Source organism: Heterodontus francisci, chromosome 20 (assembly GCF_036365525.1).
Source record: "Heterodontus francisci isolate sHetFra1 chromosome 20, sHetFra1.hap1, whole genome shotgun sequence".
In the NCBI taxonomy this organism is placed as follows: Eukaryota; Metazoa; Chordata; class Chondrichthyes; order Heterodontiformes; family Heterodontidae; genus Heterodontus; species Heterodontus francisci.
The window spans coordinates 24,498,043-24,520,890 of NC_090390.1; the positions used below are offsets into that span (position 1 = coordinate 24,498,043).

The following is a 22,848-nucleotide window of genomic DNA, read 5'->3' on the forward strand; positions in this document are numbered from 1 at the left end:
AATGGCGTTACCATCGCTGAATCCCCCACTATCAACATCCTAGGGGCTACCATTGACCAGAAACTGAACTGGAGTAGCCATATAAATACCGTGGCTACAAGAGCAGGTCAGAGGCTAGGAATCCTGCAGCGAGTACCTCACCTCCTGACTCCCCAAAGCCTGTCCACCATCTACAAGGCACAAGTCAGCAGTGTGATGGAATACTCTCCACTTGCCTGGATGGGTGCAGCTCCAACAACACTCAAGAAGCTCGACACCATCCAGGACAAAGCAGCCCACTTGATTGGCACCCCATCCACAAACATTCACTCCCTCCACCACCGACGCACAGTGGCAGCAGTGTGTACCATGTACAAGATGCACTGCAGCAATGCACCAAGGCTCCTTAAACAGCACCTGCCAAACCCACGACCTCTACCACCTCAAAGGACAAGAGCAGCAGATGCATGGGAACATCACCACCTGCAAGTTCCCGTCCAAGTCACACACCATCCTGACTTGGAACTATATCACCATTCCTTCACTGTCGCTGGGTCAAAATCCTGGAACTCCCTTCCTAACAGCACTGTGGGTGTACCTACCTCACATGGACTGCAGCGGTTCTAGAAGGCAGCTCACCACCAACTTGTCAAGGGCAATTAGGGATGGGCAATGAATGCTGGCATAGCCAGTGACGCCCACATCCCATGAATGAATTTAAAAAAATGGTCAACAGGTAGTGCTAGCAATGACTCCGCATCTCCCAGGAGGTCGTCACTGGCCTTTGTGTTATGATACGAACAGATATTAAACTGAGCCCCAGGGCACTTTATGGAAATCCATTGCCAGTGGCACTCAAGGTCACCATGGCACTGAACTTCTACACCTCTGGATCATTCCAGGGATCCACTGGGGGCATGCATGGGATCTCACAGTCAACGGCTCATCGGTGCATCAAGGAGGTCACCAATGCCCTTTCCAGGAGGGCCAGCAACTATGTGCGCTTCCACACAGATCCCAGCTCTCAAGATGAGAGGTCCATTGGGTTCAAAACCATCGCTAGATTCCTCCAGGTGCAGGGTGTCATTGAGTGCACATATGTGACCATCAAGGTTCCTGCAGACCTGCCAGGGGCCTTCATCAACAGGAAGGACATCCACTCCCTCAATGCACAACTGATCTGCGACCACTGTAAATGAATCCTGCAGATCTATGTACAATTCCTGGGAAGTTGCCACAATGCCTACATTTTAAGGCAGTCCCCAGATGCCAGAGCTTCTCCGGATCCCACATGCCTTTAGGGATGAATCCTTGGAGACAAGGGCTACCGACAGACATGGCTACTTACACCTATGAGGAACCCACACCCAGATGCAGAGGAGAGGTACAACACCTGCCACAGGACAAGATGAGCGAACATCGAGTAGGCCATTTGTCTACTCAAGATGAGATTCCAGTGCCCAGATCGGTCCAGTGGACCTCTTTTGTATGCCCCGGTGAGGGTCTCACGTATCCAGGTGGTCTACTGTGCACTGCACAACCTGGCACTACAGAGGGGGAAGGCTTTGAACAATAAGGATATTGAGGAGTGCAATGCCTCCTCAGATGATGAGGATGCAGAGGAGGAAGCTGGCCAAGCAATGCCAGAAAAAAGATCCAGGGACAACAGGAAAGACGCCATGAGATATGTGCACAGGAGGCTCACAATGCCCTTATACATTCACATTTCCTATGATCCTTACTGCCAGTTGTAAGTTGACCAATAAAGCCTTTCCTTTATGCAGCTCTGTTGTTGGCTTCCTTCCTTTAGCAGGCCATCACCCAGCACCACCAGCACAGCGCTCAGTTAGCAAGGCTCAAGAACTGGACTCATAGAACACAGAACAGTATAGCACAGTACAGGCCCTTCGGCCCACGATGTTGTGCCAAACCTTTAACCTACTCTAAGATCAAACTACCTACATACCCTTCATTCTACTATCAATCATGTACCTATCCAAGAGTCGCTTAAATGTCCCTAATGTATCTGCTTCTACTACCACCGCTGGCAGTGCATTCCACGCACCCACCACACTCTGTGTAAAGAACCTACCTCTGACATCTCCCCGAAACCTTCCTCCAATCACCTTAAAATTATGCCCCCTGGTGATAGCCCTTTCCGCCCTGGGAAAAAGTCTTTGGCTATCCACTCTATCTATGCCGCTCATCATCTTGTACCCCTCTATCAAGTCACCTCTCATCCTTCTTTGCTCCAATGAGAAAAGCCCTAGCTCCCTCAACCTTTCTTCGTAAGACATGCCCTCCAGTCCAGGCAGCATCCTGGTAAATCTCCTCTGCAGCCTCTCTAAAGCTTCCACATCCTTCCTATAATGAGGCGACCAGAACTGAACACAATATTCCAAGTGTGGTCAAAGCAGGGCTTTATAGAGCTGCAGCATAACCTCGCGGCTCTTAAACTCAATCCCCCTGTTAATGAAAGCCAACACATCATACGCCTTCTTAACAACCCTATCAACTTGGGTGGCAACTTTGAGCGATCTATGGACATGGACCCCAAGATCCCTCTGTTCCTCCACACTACCAAGAATCCTGTCTTTAAGCCTGTATTCTGCATTCAAATTCGACCTTCCAAAATGAATCACTTCACACTTTTCCAGGTTGAACTCCATCTGTCACTTCTCAGCCCAGCTCTGCATCCTGTCAATGTCCCATTGCAACCTACAACAGCCCTCCACACTATCCACAACTCCAGCAATCTTCGTGTCATCGGCAAACTTGCTAACCCAGCCTTCCACTTCCTCATCCAAGTCATTTATAAAAATCACAAAGAGCAGAGGTCCCAGAACAGATCCCTGCGGAACATCACTGGTCACCGAGCTCCAGGCTGAATACTTTCCATCTACTACCACCCTCTGTCTTCTATGGGCTAGCCAATTTTGTATCCAGACAGCCAACTTTCCCTGTATCCCATGCCTCCTCACTTTCTGAATAAGCCTACCATGGGGAACCTTATTAAACGCCTTGCTAAAATCCATATACACCACATCCACTGCTCTTCCTTCATCAATGTGTTTTGTCACATCTTCAAAGAATTCAATAAGGCTTGTGAGGCATGACCTGCCCTTCACAAAGCCATGCTGACTGTCTCTAATCAAACTATGCTTTTCCAAATAATCATAAATCCTGTCTCTCAGAATCCTCTCCAATAATTTGCCCACTACCGACGTAAGACTGACTGGTCTATAATTCCCAGGGTTATCCCTATTCCCTTTCTTGAACAAGGGAATAACATTTGCCACCCTCCAATCATCTGGTACTACTCCAATGGACAATGAGGACACAAAGATCATCGCCAAAGGCGCGGCAATCTCTTCCCTCGCTTCCCGTAATATCCTTGGGTATATCCTGTCTGGCCCCGGGGACTTATCTGTCCTCATATCATTCAAAATTTCCAGCACATCCTCCCTCTTAACATCAACCTGTTCGAGCATATCAGCCTGCTTCACGCTGTCCTCACAAACACCAGGTCCCTCTCACTAGTGAATACTGAAGCAAAGTATTCATTTAGGACCTCCCCTACCTTTTCCAACTCCAGGCACAAGTTCTCTCCACTATCCCTGGTCGGCCCTACCCTCACTCTGGCCATCCTCTTGTTCCTCACATAAGTGTAGAACGCCTTGGGATTTTCCTTAATCCTACCCGCCAAGACTTTTTCATGTCCCCTTCTAGCTCTCCTAAGTCCATTTTTCAGTTCCTTCATGGCTACCTTGTAACCCTCTAGAGGCCTGTCTGATCATTGCTTCCTCAACCTTAAGTAAGCTTCCTCCTTCATCTTGACTAGCTGTTCCACATCTCTTGTCATCCAAGGTTCCTTCACCCTACCATCCCTTCCCTGCCTCATCGGGACAAACCTATCCAGCAGTCGCAGCAAGTGCTCCCTAAACAACCTCCACATTTCTGTCGTGCATTTCCCTGAGAACATCTGTTCCCAATTTATCCTCCCCAGTTCCTGCCTAATAGCATTGTAATTTCCCCCTCCCCCAATTAAATATTTTCCCATCCCGTCTGCTCCTGTCCCTCTCCATGACTATGGTAAAGGTCAGGGAGTTGTGATCACTATCACCGAAATGCTCTCCCACCGAGAGATCTGCCACCTGGCCTGGTTCGTTGCCAAGCACCAAGTCCAACATAGCCTCCCCTCTAGTCGGCCTATCTACATATTGAGTCAGGAAACCTTCCTGGACACACCTGACAGAAACTGCTCCATCCAAACTATTTGCACTAAGGAGGTTCCAATCAATATTAGGGAAGTTGAGGTCACCCATGACAACAACCCTGTTACTTCTGCACCTTTCCAAAATCTGCCTCACAATCTGTTCCTCCGTGTCTCTGTTGCTATTGGGGGGTCTATAGAAAACTCCGAATAAAGTGACTGCTCCTTTCCTGTTTCTGACTTCCACCCATAATGACTCAGTAGACAAACCCTCCTCGACGACCTCCCTTTCTGCAGCTGTGATACTATCCCTGATTAGCAATGCCACTCCCCCACCTCTTTTACCTCCCTCCCTATTCCTTTTGAAACATCTAAACCCCGGAACATCCAACATCCATTCCTGCCCCTGTGATATCCAGGTCTCCGTAATGGCCACAACATCGTAGACTCCTCACAACATGATCCCTTGCCTCAAACCCCTCCACAGAGGCAGGGTTAAAATGAAGTCCCAAAGGCAATAAATAAAAGGAAAGAGATCTTGTGAGATAGAAGCTTATCTTTATTATCCTTGACAACAAACGCTACCCTTTTTATTCATATTAAACATTTACCCGTGAATCCCGGGTGTTTCTAGATGCTCTTCTTTATTCTTTAGTGTGTCCTCCCATGCAGTGCTCCCCCTGCAATGTCAGTTGAAGTGAAGGCAGGCTGCTGACCTTGCTACCCCTTGGCTAGTGATGACCTTGGTGGTTACCTTATGCCTGGAGGGTTCCAGTATGTTGAGGCCCTCCTGCACAGAAGCAGTACAACCCTCTGTCATCAGAGATGAAGGAGAATCTGACATCACTAGCAGAGGGGCTGAGGAACTGCTGCCCACATCAGGAGCACCCTGAGAGGAGCCCCCGGCAGCTGTGGTCAGCTGCTCCTCCTCCTTCATAAGGCACATTTTTGCTTCCCTGAGAGAGTAGAGGTCCTGGTGGTGACTCCAGGTGCCTTGTCCCCCTCTCGCCTTGCCACTGCTGCTTTGAGCTCATGGTCAAGATGAAGGTATACAGGTCTGCATGAATGTCCTGCAGACACTGAGTGCTCTGCTCCATGTGGCGGTCCATCAGAGCCGCCAATCTCTAAATGGAGAATGTCAGTTGTGTACCAGTAAGAGACATTGCAGCACTCAGGGCCTGGATGGACTCCTTCATCGTCCGCTCTTGGGCACGCAAAGCCTCTGGCATCTCTGCCAGATGCTGCCTGATCTCTCACTGCCACTCTCGCACTTCCCATGATGCTGGCGACACCAGAAGCACGTCATAAGCCTGGAGCTCATCATGGTCCTAGCCTCCCACAGTCCTCCAACTATCAGTGGCCTGGGCTGTCACAGCCTCCGTCAGGTGCTTGGGCATGTCTGCGATGTGCTCACCATATTGTGTGACCGAATCTAACCACGAGCGCATACCCACCAATGTGGGTGGAGGGTGAAGGTGCACGCTATGAGGTTCCCTCCGATGCTCCCTCCTCCTCCCACAGTCTCTGCAGCTCTTTGTTGATGTTCTGCATGACCTGCAGAAGAGAACAGAGACATTGAAGGATTAAGGGCCCCCCCTCCCGACATTCCAACAATCCCAACACTGAAGCTCCCTGTAGGAAATAGATGCCACATGAGCAGCAAGTCTCCATCACTCAAGAACTCTTGTGCCCCATGACGACCTCACTCACTGTCTTGTGAAGGCGCCCGTCTCTCTGTCTGCCATGGAGTGTCAGTATTGCGGCCATGCCTGCTTCATGGCCTCCTCCTCCATCGGGCTCAGTACATAGAACTTTGGCCCACTTTCTGCAATTGTGTGCTATCTTCTCCTGCAGACACAAGGGTGAATGTTGTTGGTCTTCAGTGGGGACAACCCCAGACATATGATGGTGGTCATTCCAGCGGTTAATGATGGGGACACACAGATGAGTGCAGCCCCTTTCCGGGAACTTTATGCGGGTTTTTAGTGACAGACAGGTGCTTTTAAACACAATTTAGCCATGCATCATGCAGCATATCTTTATGCCCTGACCCTTTGCCCCACAATTGGGTGGGCACTCCCTCTCCACTCAACGCACCCTCCCGCTTTGACACATGCAAGGCCCAAGAGGTTAAGGGTTTATGCGGCACTCACCTTCGTGGTCTGGATGAGATCATTGAGCTACTTGTGGCACTGGATCCAGGACTGTATGGTGACCCCCAAGGCTGCTGACTTCCTCTGCAAATTGCAGCCAGGCTTGCTTGGTCCTCCCATCCCTTGGGAAGAGGACCTCCCGCCTTTCCCTTGCAGCCTGGAGGACAACCTGGAGGGAGGCATCACTAAATCATTGGGCCACCCGGGGTCTTCCTTCTGCCATGTTTGTGTTGCCTTTCTTCCCTGAAGAAAACCTTGCAGTGGAAAATCATTTATTAAATGCAGGGCTGGCAGCCCTTTAAATATGGTGCCAGCACCTGCCACAGTGTCAGCTGATGCTACCATTGTCTTCTCTGCACCCACCAACGTCCACTTCACTGGATGGCCCCCACACCTCATTAACCTTAACTGGCCGGCTGCCATTTGATTGTGTTCAACCAGCCACCCATTCTCCAAACAGAAGCCGTATGCACCCGCTTCTGGTCCTGAAGTCGGGACCTGCGACTTCTGAACTAAATCCAGCCCAGACACCCAAGACACCAGGAACCCACCCCAGACACCAGACACCCATTCCAGACACCCAGGGACCCATTCCAGACACTGGGGTCCCACTCAGACACTGGGGTCCCACTCAGACACCCAGGGACCCATTCCAGACACTGGGGTCCCACTCAGACACTGGGGTCCCACTCAGACACCAGGGACCCATTCCAGACACTGGGATCCCACTCAGACACTGGGGTCCCACCCAGACACCAGGGACCCACCCCAGACACTGCGCCCACCCCTGACACCAGGAACCCACCCCAGACACTGCGCTCACCCCTGACACCAGGGACCCACTCCAGACACCAGGGACCCACTCCTGACACCAAGCCCACCCTAGACACAAAGGACCCATTCCAGACACCATGGACCCACCCAACACCGGGGACTCATCCCAGACATTGTGCCCCCCCCCCCGGTACCAGAGACCCATCCCAGACACCGGGGACCCATTCCAAATACTAGGGACCCAACCCAGACACCAAGCCCACCCTAGACACTGGGGTCCCACCCAGAGACCAGGGACACACTCCAGACACCAGGACGCATTCCAGACACTAAGCCCACCCCTGACACCAGGGTCCCACCCCAGACACCAGGGATCCACCCAGACACCAAGCCACACCGACACTGGGGACCCATCTCAGACACCAGGGACCCACCCCAGACACCAAGCCTACCCTAGACACCAGGGACCCATTCTAGACACCATGGACCCACCCGACACTGGGGACCCTTTCCAGAATCTGGGGACCCACTCCAGACAACTGCAGCCAACCTCAGACACTGGAGGCCCATCCCAGACATATAAATGACCCCATTCATAGGACTTGAGATGGGATCTCCAGCCTGGTGCTAATGTGTGAGTTCTGCCCCACTGCACTTCCATCGCCAGAGTTGATGCCCAGGAATTTTGGGGCTAACTGTTTGTAGTTTGACAGCTGGGCAGGGCACGCAGGCTGATATGCAGTCAACATGGGCTAGAAGGAGAGAGGGCAGGGGAACAGGTAGGAAGGACATCACACAGGGTGACAATGAGAATGACAGGCTAGTCTTGTGAGACCCAAATCCCAGGGCTCAGCTGCTGAAGGAGCCCTTGATCTGCCCCTATGTTCAGTGGTTTGTGCAGCTCGTCCCCTGATTCTCTGACCCACAGTCAGAGGGATCATGGAGCTTACACTTTGATTCTAGAATTCTACAATGTGTGGCTTTCAAAAGTTATAAACAATACAGATAACCTGTGAAAATTCATTTACAGCATCTTGTCCCTTCAACTGAAGAACCAACTACAGAAAGGCACAAGAATTCCAGTAATTCAATCACTATGGTAAATCTATTTGCTTTTATTATACTTTTTTCTGCATAAAACACTAACGCTGCCTATGAATTGCATCTCACTTGTGCCAATAAACAATAAAAAACATCAACAATCATATCAGTAAAAAAGATGTGCTCAAACAAAACTGTACTCAGCTGTCAGTGTAACATTATTCCTTAAATTTACCATATCTCATTTGTGTGAACTTAGGATTTATCTCTTAAATCTCTTGCATTCTCTTTTGCCTCACTTCTTGTTGTAAATAATTTTTCAGGTCATCAATTTTTTGACTACTGCGCCTGACTGGACTCTAGGCTTTCACCAGACCCTCCTGATCCTACTTATAATAGGGAAATGGATACTTCCTATGGGAGTGGGCATCAACCGAGACCAATTATCCCAGCTCCTCCTGACGTTTGTGGGAATTGCTGCTGATATATTGGAGTTTAAGAGTGAAACCCTGTCAGAGCAGGGGGTCAGGTGGGCTTTGTACTCAGAACAAAATAGCGTCAGTGTGATTGGAGCTATGCATCATTAACTAACTAGCTGTAATGCTGATTTCAGATGCTTCCCTGAACTGGTATATGCTATTCTAGCTGTTTGGACATGGAGTATGCTGCAGTTTCCCTTGGACCTCACAGGTAAATCTTTAAGATGTTTTCCACTCCCTCTAAATGTTAATGCTGATTGTGTTTATGTATGTTTTCCGTTTTGGGGAATGCTGTTTTTGTTTTCTAAGTGTGTCATAGAGTCATAGAGTTATACAGCACAAAAACAAGTCCTTCAGCCCACCGTGTCTGCGCGGCCATCAAGCCTATCTATTCTAATCCCATTTTCCAGCACTTGGCCCGTAGCCTTGTATGCGATGGCGGTTCAAGTGCTCATCATATGCTATGGCCTTGGTTCATGCTGTGGGGTGTGATGGAGCATGTGTGTGGTCTAGGTTGATGGGTGAGTTGTGATGGGGACATTTTGCTTTGCGTTAGTTCATGAAGTGAAATGTGATGGAAACTTATTTTGCAATATGCAGGCTGAGAAGGGCATTGGTGTGACCAATAGGGTGCACAATAAGAGGAACCCAAGTGAGATAGAGAACAGGATGTGCAGAAACTGATCCTTTCCAACAGGTACAATGTATGTGCTGCCTGAAAGGATGAAGATAAAGACTGTTGGAAGTACATCCAAAATGCTGACTATGGCGCCTTGGAGCAGGAAGATGGCCAAAGGGAGGAGGAGGAGGGGACGTGTAATGTGGTAGTTGTAGGGGATTCAATAATTAGGGGGACAGATAGTATCCTTTCTAAGCAGGATCGAGAATCTGGCATGGTATATTGCCCTGAGGGACATCTCGAACTAGCTTGAAAGGATATTGGAGAGGGAGGAGGAGGATCCAGTCACTGTGGTCCATGTTGGGACCGACAACATAGGAAAGAGTAGGCAAGACATCCTGTTCTGAGATTACCAGAAGCTAAGAGCTAAATTTTTTTTAAAAAGGACTTTAAGGTTATAATTTCTGGATTGCTACCTGAGCCACATACAAATTAGTGCAGAGATAAACAGATTAGGGAAGTGAATATGTGGTTTAAGGAGTGGTGTGGGAAAGAGGGGTTTCATTTCTCAGCAACAGTACAGAGACAAGAAGGAACTGTACAGTTGGGATGGACTGCACTTGAATCAGGCTGAGATCACAGTCCTAACAGAATGGATGAATAGGACAGTCACAAGGGCTCTAAATGAGTAAATTGGAGGTGGGAGGAGGGCTCAAGTGGAAAAGCTAGCATAAATAATAATTCTAAAACAAAAGAAAGTGAAGAGAGTAAAGCATTAGTCAGAAATTGTGCTTTGGGCATTACAGATAAAGGGAAAACTAAAAGATGCATAGCAATTAAACCAGGAGAGAAAAATGAAATGTCTGAGTAAAACGTTAGAGCAGAAGGCTTGGGTGTGTAGCTCAAATAAGCAATTTTTATACAAACACATGAATTTTAAGGAATGAATTGACTGAATTGCAGGTACAAATTAAACTTAGAATGAATGACTTGGTAGCCATTATTGAGACATGGCAGCAAGATGGCCAGGACTGGGAATTAACTCAGGTTATAAGATCTACAGGAAAGATAGGGAAACCAGTAGAGGGGAAGGAGTAGCTGTATTGATTAAGGATGAAATTTCTTCCATGATAAGAGCGATTCAAATAAGAAGTAAGCAGATAGTGGAGATTCTATGGTTAGAGTTAAGGAATAGAAAAAGGGTGTAAAACTGCAGTGGGATTTGTTTTTATGCCCTCTGGTAGCAGCTGAAGAAATGGCAGAATACACAAATGCAGAGATTAGACAAGCATGTAGTAAAGGCAGAGTGGTTTTAATGGGATATTTTAACTTCCATATAGATTTGGATAAGCAGACTCGCTCATGTCAGAAAGGTAGTGAATTTCATGAATGTGCTGTGTGTAGTTTTCTGCAACAATATGTCCCGAAACCAACAAGGGGGCAGACCATGTTAGATCTAATAATGAGTAGCGAGCCAGATTTAGTTAACAGCCTAACTGTGTGTGAACGTTTATCTATAGCAATCATATGACCAAATTCAACCTGGTGTTTTTAAGGGAAAATTGCGAAACAGCTACTCAGATTCTGGATTAAGGTTAGGCTGACTTCGGGACATCAGCTCAGGGCTGGAGAGGAACTTACAGTGGGAGGGGGAGGATCCAGTCATCATGGTCCATGTAGATACCAACAACATAGGCAGGACAAGGAAAGAAGTTCTGCATAGTCAGTATGAGGAACTAGGTGCCAAATTAAGAAGCACAACCTCAAAGGTAATAATCTCTGGATTATTACCTGAGCCCTGTGAAAATTGGCAGAGGGCAAATAAGATTAGATAAATTAATGCGTGGCTCAAAGACTGGTGTGGTAGAAGTGGGTTCCGGTTCATGGGGCACTGGTACCAGTACTGGGGAAAGTGGTGGCTGTACCGTTGGGACGGTCTACATCTGAACTGTGCTGGGGCCGGTGTTCTAGCAAGCCACATAACTAGGGAAGTAGAGAGCATTTTAAACTGAATAGTGGGGCAAGGAATCAAATTTGGGAAGATATGGTAAATCAAGGAGTAGAGACAAGGCAAGAGAGAAGGGTTCTAATATGGGAAATAATAAACAGACTGTGACAGGAAGGGACAGAGCGTACAAATCTAAAAGTAAATCAACAGATCAGGCTCGAGATTACAAAAATGATAAAAAGACACAACTAAAGGCTCTATCTGTATGCACGTAGCATTTGAAACAAAACAGATGAACTGAGAGCGCGAATAGAAATAAATAAGTACAATCTGATAGCCATTACAGAGACAGGACTGCAGGATGGCATAAATTAGGAGCTGAATATTGAAGGATACATGGTATTTAGGAAGGACAGGAAGCTAGGTACAGGTAGAGGGGTTGCTCTGTTAATTAATGATGGTATTAGCGCATTAAAGAGGGATGACCTAAGTTCAGGAGACCAGGACGTTGAAGCAGTTTGGGTAGAGATGAGAAATCATAAAGGCAAGAAGTTACTTGTGGGAGTGGTGTGCAGGCCACCTAACATTAACCACACTGTATAAAGGAAGAAATAATGGCAGCTTGTCAGAAAGGTACAGCGATAATTATGGGGGATTTTAACCTACATATAGACTGGTAAAAACAGATGGGCAGAGTTAGCCTAGATGAGGAGTACATAGAATGTTTTCAGGATAATTTCTTGGAACAATACATTCTGGAGCCAACCAGAGAGCAGACTATACTAGGCCTGTTATTGTGCAATGAGATAGGTTTAATTACTGACCTCATAGCTAAGGCGCCCCTAGGTAGCAGTGATCATAATATGATTGAATTTTACATTCAGTTTGAAGGAGAGAAGAGTGGATCCAAGACTAGTATTTTACACTTAAATAAGGGCAATTATGAGGGCATCAAAGCAGAGCTAGCTAAAGTGAACTGGCAAATCAGGTTCAGGGATAGACCAATAGAGATGCAGTGGCAGACATTTAAGGGGATATTTCAGAATACACAGACTAGATACATTTCAACGAGAAAGAAAAGTTCCAAGGGTGGGACCCACCATCCATGGTTAAGTAAAACAGTTAAAGATAGTATCAAACTTAAAGAAAAAGCCTATAATTGCACAGAGATGGGAGGCAGGTCAGAAGATTGGACAGAATATAAAAAACAGAAAAGAAGGTCTAAAAGATTGATAAGGAAGGTAAAATTAGGGTACAAATGAAAGCTAGCTAGAAATATAAAGACAGATAGTAAGAGTTTCTATAGATATTTTAAAAAGAAAAGAGTTAACAAAATGAGTATTGGTCCTATAAAAAGTGAGTCTGGGAAATTAGTAATGGATGTTATGAAGATGGCAGATGAATTCAACAGATATTTTGCATCAGTCTTCATTACTGAGGATACAAGTAACATCCCAGTATTAGCTTAAGTCAGAAAATGGAATGGAGGGAGGAACTCAAGAAAATTACAATCACCGGGGAAGTGGTACTGAACAAATTGTTGGAGCTGCGGGCTGACAAATCCCCGGGACCTGATTGACTTCATCCTAGGGTGTTAAAAGAAGTGGTTAGTGAGATAGTTGATGCATTAGTTTTAATTTTCCAAAATTCCCTAGATTTGGAGAAGGTTCCGTTAGATTGGAAAATAGTGAATGTAACTCCTTTATTCAAAAAGGGACAGAGACAGAAAGCAGGAAACGACAGGCGAGTTAGCTTAACATCTGTCTTAGGGAAAATGTTAGAAGCTATTATTAAAGACGTTTTAGCAGGACATTTAGAAAAATTCAAGGTAATCAGAGTCAACATGATTTTGTGAAAGGGAAATCATTTTTAAACAATTTATTGGAGTTGTTTGAGGGAGTTACGTGTGCTGTGGATATTGGGGAACCGGTGGATGTATTGTACTTAGATTTCTGGAAGGCATTTGATAAGGTGCCGCACAAAAGATTATTGCAGAAAAGCTCATGGTGGAGGGGGTCACATATTGGCATGGATAGAAGATTGGTTAGCTAACAGGAAATAGAGAGTAGGCATAAATGGGTCATTTTCTGGTTGGCAAGATGTAACGAGTGATGTGCCACAGGGATCTGTGCTGGGGCCTCAACCTTTGCTGATGACACAAAGATAGGTAGGAAAGTAAGTTGTGAAGAGGACATAATGAGGCTACAAAGGGATACAGATAGGTTAAGTGAATGGGCAAAGACCTAGCAAATAGAGTATAATGTGAGAAAGTGGGAAATTGTCCACTTTGGCAGGAAGAATGAAAAAGAAGCATATTATCTAAATGGTGAGAGATTGCAGAGCTCTGAGAAGCAGAGTGATCTGGGTGTCCTAGTGCATGAATTGCAAAAGGTTAGTATGCAGGTAAAGCAAGTAATTAGGAAAGCTAATAGAATGTTATCTTTTATCACGAGGAATTGAATACAAAGGTAGGGAGTTATGCTTCAGCTATACAGGGCATTGGTGAGACCACATCTAGAGTACTGTGTACAGTACTGGTCTCCCTATTTAAGGAAGGACGTAAATGCATTGGAAGCAGTACAGAGAAGGTTTACTAGTACCTGGAATGGGCAGGATGTCTTACGAGGAAAGATTGGACAGGCTAGGCTTGTATCTGCTGGAATTTAGAAGAGTAAGAGGTGACTTGATTGAAACACATAAGATCCTGAGGGGTCTTGACAGGGTGGTTGTGGAAATGATGCTTCCCCTGAATCTAGAACAAGGGGTCACTGTTTAAAAATAAGGGGTCGCCCATTTAAGACAGAGATGAGGAGAAATTTTTTCTCTCAGAGGGTCGTGAGTCTTTGGAACTCTCTTCCTCAAAAGGCGGTGGAAGTAGAGTCTTTGAATCTTTTTAAGGCAGAGGTAGATAGATTCTTGATAATCAAGGGGTTGGAAGGTTATCGGGGGTAGGTGGAAATGTGAAGTAATCAGTTCAGCATGAACTTATTGAATGGCAGAGCAGGCTTGAAGGGCCAAATGGCCTATTCCTGCTCCTAGTTAGTGCATTCGTATGTATGTTCGTATGTTCAACAGGACTGTCCATCGTAAACTGGGCAAATCTGTTAATGGGTAAAACGACAGAAGGTCAATGGGAGGTGTTCAAAAATGAATTTAATGTGATACAGAACCAATTCATGCCAAGAATTGTACTTCCCAAAAAAAAAAGCCAAGAATGACAAAAGAGGTAAGAGCCAACATAAAACTAAAGGAAAAACCACACAAAAATACAAAGAACAGCACAGTTCCTTGTGACTGGGAGAGATTCAAAGAACAACAAAAGGTGACAAAACAGATAGTAAGAGATACGAAAAGGGACTATGAAAAGAAACTCATAAGGGATACCAAAATCAACACAAAAATGTTTCCAATTATAATAGGAAAAAGAGGGTGAACAGGAGCAATGTGAACCTCTTGAATACTGATAATGGTGATATTGTCAATGAAAATAAGGAAAAGGTGAACATGAAGACTAATTATTTTGCATCAGTATCTACTGTGGAGAAAAGGACGGCATTCCTGACATCCCAAGGAATCTAATATTAAATTAGGGATGCGTACTCACCAAAAGTAATGTAAACAAAATAACAGTAATGGAGTTAAAGAGTGACAAAAATCCAGAACCAGATGGTTTCCATTCCAGGGTTTCAGAGGAAGTTGGTGAGAACATTGCAGATTCACTAACGAAAATCTTTCAACATTCTGTGAATTCAGGAACCCTCCTTTTGATTGAAAAATTGCACATCACTCTGTTATTTAAGAAAGTTGAAAGAAGAAAATCAGGGAATTATAGACCAGTTAGCCTAGCATCTGGTGTTGGGAAATTACTTGAGTCTACAATTAAGAATAGGGTGACTAAGCAGCTTAAAAGTTTCAGCTGATCAGTGAAAGCTAACATGGATTTGTAAAGGTAGGTCATGCGTGATGAACCTGATTAAGTTTTTTGAAGAGGTAATTGAAGTAGTGGACAGGGGAATGTCGAAGGATGTTATTTATATGGACTTCCAGAAGGCAGTTGATAAAGTTCCTCATAAGAGACTTAACTTAAGTTGAAGCTCATGAAATTGAATGGAAATTATTGACCTGTTTAAGAAATTAGCTGAGCATCAGAAGATAATGATCAGTTACTCTAAATGGAAGGATGTGACTAATGGTGTCCTACAGAGATCTGTGTTGTGGCTTCAACTATTCACTGTATTTATTAACCACTTAGATAATGGGAGAGAGAGCCACATATCTAAGCTTGCTTTTGACAAAAAGTTGGGTGGCATTTCAAGCAGTGTAGATGGAAGCATAAATTACTAAGAGACTTGAATAGATTAAGTGAATGGGCAAAACTATGGGGCAAATGGATTTCAATGTAGGCAAATGTGAAGACATTCACTTTGGACCTCAAAAGGATAGAGCAGAGTACATTCTAAATGGTGAAAATCTAGAAACAGGGCAGGTCTGAAGAGATTTGAGAGTCCAGGTATATAGATCATTAAACTATCATGAATAGGTACAGAAAATAATCAAAAAGGCTAATGGAATGCTACTTTTATATCTAGAGGACTAGAATACAAGGGGGTAGAAGTTATGCTACAGTTATACAAAGCCCTAGTTAGTCCACACCTGGATTATGGTGAGTAGTGTGGTCACCACACCTTAGAAAAGGTATATTGGACTTGGAGGGCGTGCAGTGTGGATTTCCTGGAATTATACCTGGACTTCAAGGGTTAAATTATGAGGAGTGATTATGCAAAATAGGATTGTATTCCCTGGAATTTAGAAGTTTAAGAGTGATTTTATCAACTTTTTCATGATATTAAGGGTAACTGATAGGGTAGATAGAGAGAAACTATTTCTGCTGGTTGGCTAGGACTCTGGGGCATAGTCTAAAAATTAGAGCCAGACCTTTCAGGAGTGAAATTAGGAAACACTTCTACAAGCAAAGATTGGTAGAGATTTGGAATGCTCTTCCGCAGATGGCAATTGATGATAGATCAATTGTTAATTTTAAATCTGATATTGATAGATCTTTGTTAGCAAAGTATTAAGGGATATGGGGCAAAGTTGGGTATATGGAGCTAGGTCTTAGATCAACCATGATCTCATTGAATGGCGGAACAGGTTCGAGGGTCTAAATGGCCTACTCCCGTTCCTATGTTCCTATGTTTTGTATGGTGTTAGTTGATGGAGTGAGGTGTGATGGGGACTTGCTTTGTTTTATGTGGTCTGATCTCCTCCGCTGACCCAGAAGAAGCAGGGTTTGCAGCCCACAAAACAGTCCCAGTGAGTGGAGACCGGAGCACCTGTTCTGAATTCTGGGTTAACATCCAGTGAGGCACTGGTGACCTCTCCTTTATCGTATGGATTGTGAGCCCATAAAGCCCTCCCACCATATGGAATGACCTAGCCTGTTGACAGATAAAGATGGTTACGGCCATGGAAGGAGTGTTCATTCACGATGCGGCTTGTCAGACTGTTAATCAGCCTGCAAATCCTTCCATTACTTCACACTGTTCTCCACGGAGAGAGTGTGAAGATACCAAAACAACAACTACAAAAACATGTTAATTTTAAAGCAGTTCTAAAATTGACCTTTGCTCATTGAATTACAGTGCTGCAGAAAACAGAAGAACCACTTTCTCACGGGAACACACCAACACGGAAAATACAGCTGTACAAATACAGTGCAGACCTCTGGAATATCACCATAAGTGTACTCATACAAGATGGACCCTTCTTCGTTTTCCGATTGTTCCTAATGTTCAATCAAAGGATCATTCACCAGATGCTGTTGTTCTTCACAATCAAGAATGCTTTGGTGCTGACACTACAGATATACCGGCTGGTTGTGATCTATTTAGAAATGCGGCAGTCGTGTCAGAAGCAGCAACATGTGACCACTGAGGTCAATGTCTCCGCAAGTGTCACTGAGATGGATGATATCCCTGAGTAGCTGTGCCACTGCTTGAGCATGAGGATTGGAATGGGCTGGCAGCATTTGGACTCAGCAAGGGTGGTGCCAGTGTCATCAGGAATCAAGTGAATGTCCAACTGCTTCTGATACGCCAGCCAGCCGGGATCAGATGAAGTATTGAACAGCACTTTCCCTCATGCCAGAGCAGCAGCACCAGATGGCACAGGTCTAGGAGCAAGTTCAGAAGATCATTTCTTCATCATGTGATCTTCACTGGGAGTGAAAGTTGGTGAGATGCCTCGGACACTATAGCTCTGATTCTCTCACCTGAGAGGCGTGCTCCACCGAGAATGCAGGATTCAAAATCTTCCCCTTCACGACACTGAGACTGTGCTCATCTAAAAAGGAAGAAATTGCATTCACAAAGTTGGGATGTTCCAAAGCTCATCACAGGCAATGATGTATTTTTGTCACTGTTGTATTTTAGGAAAGGCAACAGCCAATTTACACACACCAAGATCGCATGAGAAAAACAATGCTATAAATAACCTCATCTATTTTAGCTGTTGGTTGAAAGACAAATGTTGTCCAGGACACCGGGGAGCACTCCCCTGCTCCTCTTCAAATAATGCTCTTCAATTACTCTTTAAACAGTGATCATTTACGAACACCTGAGAGAGCAGATGGGGCCTTGGTTTAATGTTTAATCTGAAAGGTGGCACATATGACAATGCAGCAATCCCTCAGTACTGTCCTAGAAGCATCAGGCTCGATTTTGTGCTTAAGTCTCTGGAGTGGGACTTGAACCCACAATCTTCTGACTTCTGGTCGAAAGTGCGGTGTCCTGTTTGTTTTATCCTGTTTAAGGTGTCTTATAAACCTTTTTAAAGTACATTTTAAGATGCCTCATTCCGAAGTTGGTTTGAAATAGAATCATTTTTGTCAAGATTCAGGAGGAAAAAACAAAAATGTAATCATGCATATGTAGTGCATACAGACTTGAATTACTGCTTAGCAGAATAAATGTCACATTCTGTGCTTTCCCACACTGTGCTGTTCCGAAGCAATGATTAGATCGAAACAAGTCTGTCATTTAATAATCAAATGTATTGTGTGTTTTGTGAATTTTATAAAGGTATATCTTCTGTGCCAACACATTCTGAGCAGCACAAACAAAACTTTGCAACTGTGCCACAATTCTTTTGGTAACAAAAGGCTATTTGATAAACAGCAGAGGAGCAAGAAGTCCCAGTTCAATCCCTCCCTCTATTGGTGAACTTGTGATCTCAGCTGAGCTGCAACGTGTCAAGTAAGGCAATGGGTGAAATCAAAGGGATAGCTGCTCTCAACGGGATGAATTGATTTTAAGGGAATCTAGTGCAGTTAGAATTCCTCATTGCTTTTACATAAGAACGTGTGAAATTCACAGGCAGGCAAGTCCAGCTGGACCATTGAGCCTGCCCCACACCATGATGCCTGGAGCATCCAGACCAGACACTTCCCACCCCCCACCCTCCATACCACCCAAACACACCCGCCCCCCACCCCCTCCCCTCCCCAACCAACAGTCATGTAATTTCCTGGAGAGGCAAAAAATCTGAAAAAAACAGGGCCAATAGGGAAAAATATTCTGGAAAGTTCCTCCCTCACCCCCTCAGACAAACAAAACCAGTCCAGAGAGATCATGGCCAGAATTTTACAGTGGGCGGATGGGAGCCGGCCTCTGATGTAAAAGCCGATGGCAAACCTGCTTTCGCCTCGCCTGGGGATCTGTTCTGTATTTTACGGGTCCCCAGGCTTTAATTGTGCCGAGGCGGGACTTCCACCCGCTTGAGGTAGGAAGTCCTGTCTCATTGAGCTACTGGGCAATCAGCTGGCTGGCAACTCTTAGTCCCAGCAGTGCCACTGGGAGCAGTGGCCATTGCTGGGACTGCAGCCCAGCCTAAGATAGAAGAAGACGTGGAGCTGGGAGGAAAAGCAATTTTTGGTTGCCTCACCGGGGGTAATTGGTCGGACCCAGTGAGGCAGGGGTGGTCAGTTGGGGAGAAGGGGGGGGGGGTGTCGGGTGCTGAGGGTCGTTGGGGCATCATGCACCCTGTGCTCAATGAGCCTGGTCCCCCCCCCCACCCCCACCGCCTCCCGGGATGATTAGCAGCCGCCTGGTTATTCCAGGCAGCTTTTCCTGTTTCCAGGCTGCCTGCTTGCCACGTGTAAAATCCATGTGGATGCGGGCGAAGGCCCTTAAATGGCTGTTAAGTGGCCACTTAAGGGCCTTGATTGGCCTGGGGCAGGCGGGTGGTTTCTCACCACCCCCCCCCCGCCCCCCCCCCCCGCCCCATCCTACGTAAAGGGCGGCGGTGGTGGGAGTAGGTCGAGAAAGCCTTCTGGAGCCTCCCACTCCATTTTACACCACCCTCTCGCCACGATCCCGCTCGTTGGGGTGGCATAAAATTCTGGCCCCTATCTTCAATTGATCATATCAATTAAAGCTTATTCATGTCTTGGCTGCCAATGTCCAGTATTTCAGGTACCAAAAACTGAGACAGCATTCACTTAACAACTAATCTGTATTTTTACATTGCTACACTCAGCATGTAAAGAGATAAGATAGTATCACACTCAAAGGGAAACGCACTCGTTTGGTTCTGCTCGTGGTGTTCTTTGCAAGTGCAGGCTAATAAAACTAAGGATTTTAAAAAAAAATTCCTGGGCTACAGGCATCACTGGCAAGGCCAGCAATTATTGCCCATCTTTAGTTGCCCTGAGAAGGTGGTGGTGAGCCATTCTCTTGAACTACTACAGTCCATATTTTAGCAATTAGATGCAACCGAGTGACTTGCTAGCGCACTTCAGTGGGCAGTTAAGAGTCAACCACGTTGGTGTGGGACTGGACGTTACATATATGCCAGACCAGGTAAGGATGGCAGGTTTCCTTCCATAAAGCAGGGGTTCTCAACCAGGGGGCTGCAGCCCCCTTGGTCCTAATTTGGATCTCGATAGTCAAAGACCCCCAGATGAGATGTAGCATTTAGATGGGGCAAAAACATTGGAGGCAACTTAAATGTGGTTGGAGGCAGGAAGTAGGGACTCTGGGCAAGGGAATGAAGCAGTGAAGGTCCAGCAGTCACCAGAGCAGGGAATGTGGCTCAACCAGTTGCAGGGCCCAGGCATAGCCTAGCACAAGGAGATAAAAGGATACCTTCATCAAAATAGTTACCACTGACATACAGCAGGCGTCCACCACAGTCCTTCCACCAGGGAATCACTTAGAAGAAGCAGTATAAAAGGTTCTGGAACTATATATTGTCACCATTGGAATAAAGAACAGTAAAGGAACATGCACACATCCCTTCCAGGGCATCATTTTATTTCAAATTTCTGCAGAGAGTTTGCTCCAACATTACAACAGTGACTCACTTCAAAAGTGGAAATCACCAAATCCAAACCCCGTTGATGAAGAGTGCATCCACTTTTGAGATGTCACATTTTGCAGGGTTGCACAAACGTTCCTTATCTTAATAACCGTTTATTTAAAACTTCTTCAAAATGAAAATTATCAGATTAGCACACTATATTGTGAAAATGTGGAATATTTCAAATTTTAATAAATATTGGGCACCCAGAGGGTGAGCAAGAAATGCAACTTTCATTACAATTTGCAGCGTTGTAACCTTCAGCAGCAAAAACTTGCTTTAATATAGCCCCGTAACAGAGTAAAAGGTGCCACATCGCTTCACAGGAATGTTATCAGATGAACATTGACACCAAGCCACAGAAGCAGATATTAGAACAAGTGACTAAAAACTTGGTCAAAGAGGTGGGTTTTAAGGACCGTCTAAAAGAGGGAGAGAGAAATAGAGAGGTTTACAGAAGGAATTCCAGAGCTTAGTGTTTAGACTACTGAAGGAAAGCCATCAATAGTGGAAAGATTAAAATTCAGGCCAGAATTGGAGGAACATTTTTTTGTAAGACTGGAAGGTTGTAGGTTGTAGGATTGGAAGAGGTTACAGAGATAGGGAGGGGCAAGGCCATGGAGCGATTTGAAAACAAGGATAAAATTGAAGTGTTTGGGACTGAGAGCCAAAGCAGATCAGCAAGAATGGGGTGATGGGTGAATGGGACTTGATGTGTGTTAGGATACAGGTAGCAGAGATTTGGATTAGCTCAAGTTTATGAAGGGTGGAACATAGAATAGTGGGTATCCGGAATGAGCTGCCTGAGGAGGTGGTGGAGGCAGGAACAGTAGCGACATTTAAGCGGCATCTGGACAGGTACTTGAATGAGCAAGGCATCGAGGGATATGGAATTAATGCAGGCAGGTGGGATTAGTATAGATAGGCATTATGGACGCAGTGGGCCGAAGGGCCTGGTTCTATGCTGTACGACTCTATGACTCTATAGGAGGCTGGCCAGGAGAGCATTGGAATAATCGGGTCTGGAGGGAACAAAAGGTTACATTTATTGCTATTAGAAATGTTTTTCCAGATTGTGTAAATATTATGGGACCACAGAAAGAAGACAGACATGTGATTTAAACAATATGCTAATGATCAGTCCTCAGACAGCATTCTTTTCCTTCACAACTCCTTTAAAACAAGTTCAACCAGATTTGCTCATCTGGCTTTGCTTCCATTTTGTTCCCTATTTGCTTCTTGAAGATTTGTACCCTACTTCCCATTAGCCTCAAATAACATTCCCAACCTGAAGAACTACACAAGGGAGAGGCTAGTTCAGGCCATAGGTTGTTCATTGCAGTTTCACTATGAACAAAGAAAGGTTTGTGAGGTCCAAAACTTCAGCACTCTACAGACTCAAAACACTTACAATCTCTTAGAAACCAGCGTGACATCATTGAGCCGCCAGTTCTATATTTATCGTGATCAATGTTTTTGTCTCCTTCTTATTTCTAACTTGATGTTGTCCCAGACTATTAGCCTTGGCCCTTCACCTAGATCTCTGTCGAGGACAGCAGCTAAAGGCTCATGATGTAGTTAGTGGTTATTTTACTAGACCAGTAATCCACTGCTCTGTGAGTTCAAAGTTCCAGTGTGGTTGTTTATCAACCTGCATTAAATTTTAAATAAAAGTGACCATGAAGTTGTTATTATAGCGAATGGCCCAACTTGTTCACTAAAAGAAAGAAATTGTATCTATATAGAACTTTTCAGGACATCCCAAGGCTCTTTACAGCCAACAAAGTACTTTTGAAGTGTTGTCACTCTTTAATGTAGGAAAGATGACAGCCAATTTGTGCAAGCAAACTCCCACAACAGCAATGTGATAATGATGAGGTATTCTGTTTTAGTGATGTTTGTTGAGGGCTACATATTGACCAGGGCACTGGCAGAAAAGATGGTTCTTTGAACTAGCAATTAAATAAGACCCACTTCCCTATTCTTTCCCCATAGCCCTGCAAATATTTTCTTTTCAAGTATTTATCGAATTCCCTTTTGAAAGTTACGATTGAAACTCGTTTCACCACCCCTTCAGGTAGTGCAATCCGATCATAACAAGTTTCTGTGTAAAAACATTTCTCCTCATCTTCCCTTGAGTCCTCTGCTTACTGACCCTGCTGCCAGCAGAAACGGTTTCTCTTTACGTACTCTATCAAAACCCTTCAAAACTTAGTATACCTCTATTAAAACTCTCCTTAACCTTCTCTGCTCTAAATAAAACAATCCCAGCTTCTCTAACCTCT

The 22,848-nt window shown here is 45.2% G+C and overlaps 1 protein-coding gene across 1 annotated transcript in view; it reads left to right on the forward strand.

The window, feature by feature from the left end:
• Nucleotides 1-18,296, forward strand: part of LOC137380909 (transmembrane protein 26-like) — a 49,033-nt gene extending 30,737 nt beyond the window's left edge. The window contains exons 3-6 of the mRNA XM_068053317.1: nucleotides 8,150-8,218; nucleotides 8,484-8,689; nucleotides 8,774-8,850; nucleotides 16,849-18,296. Coding sequence (XP_067909418.1) covers nucleotides 8,150-8,218; nucleotides 8,484-8,689; nucleotides 8,774-8,850; nucleotides 16,849-17,189 — 693 coding nt within the window. The 3' untranslated portion in view covers nucleotides 17,190-18,296. The remainder of the gene's footprint in view (nucleotides 1-8,149; nucleotides 8,219-8,483; nucleotides 8,690-8,773; nucleotides 8,851-16,848) is intronic.
• Nucleotides 18,297-22,848: the final 4,552 nt, after the last annotated feature.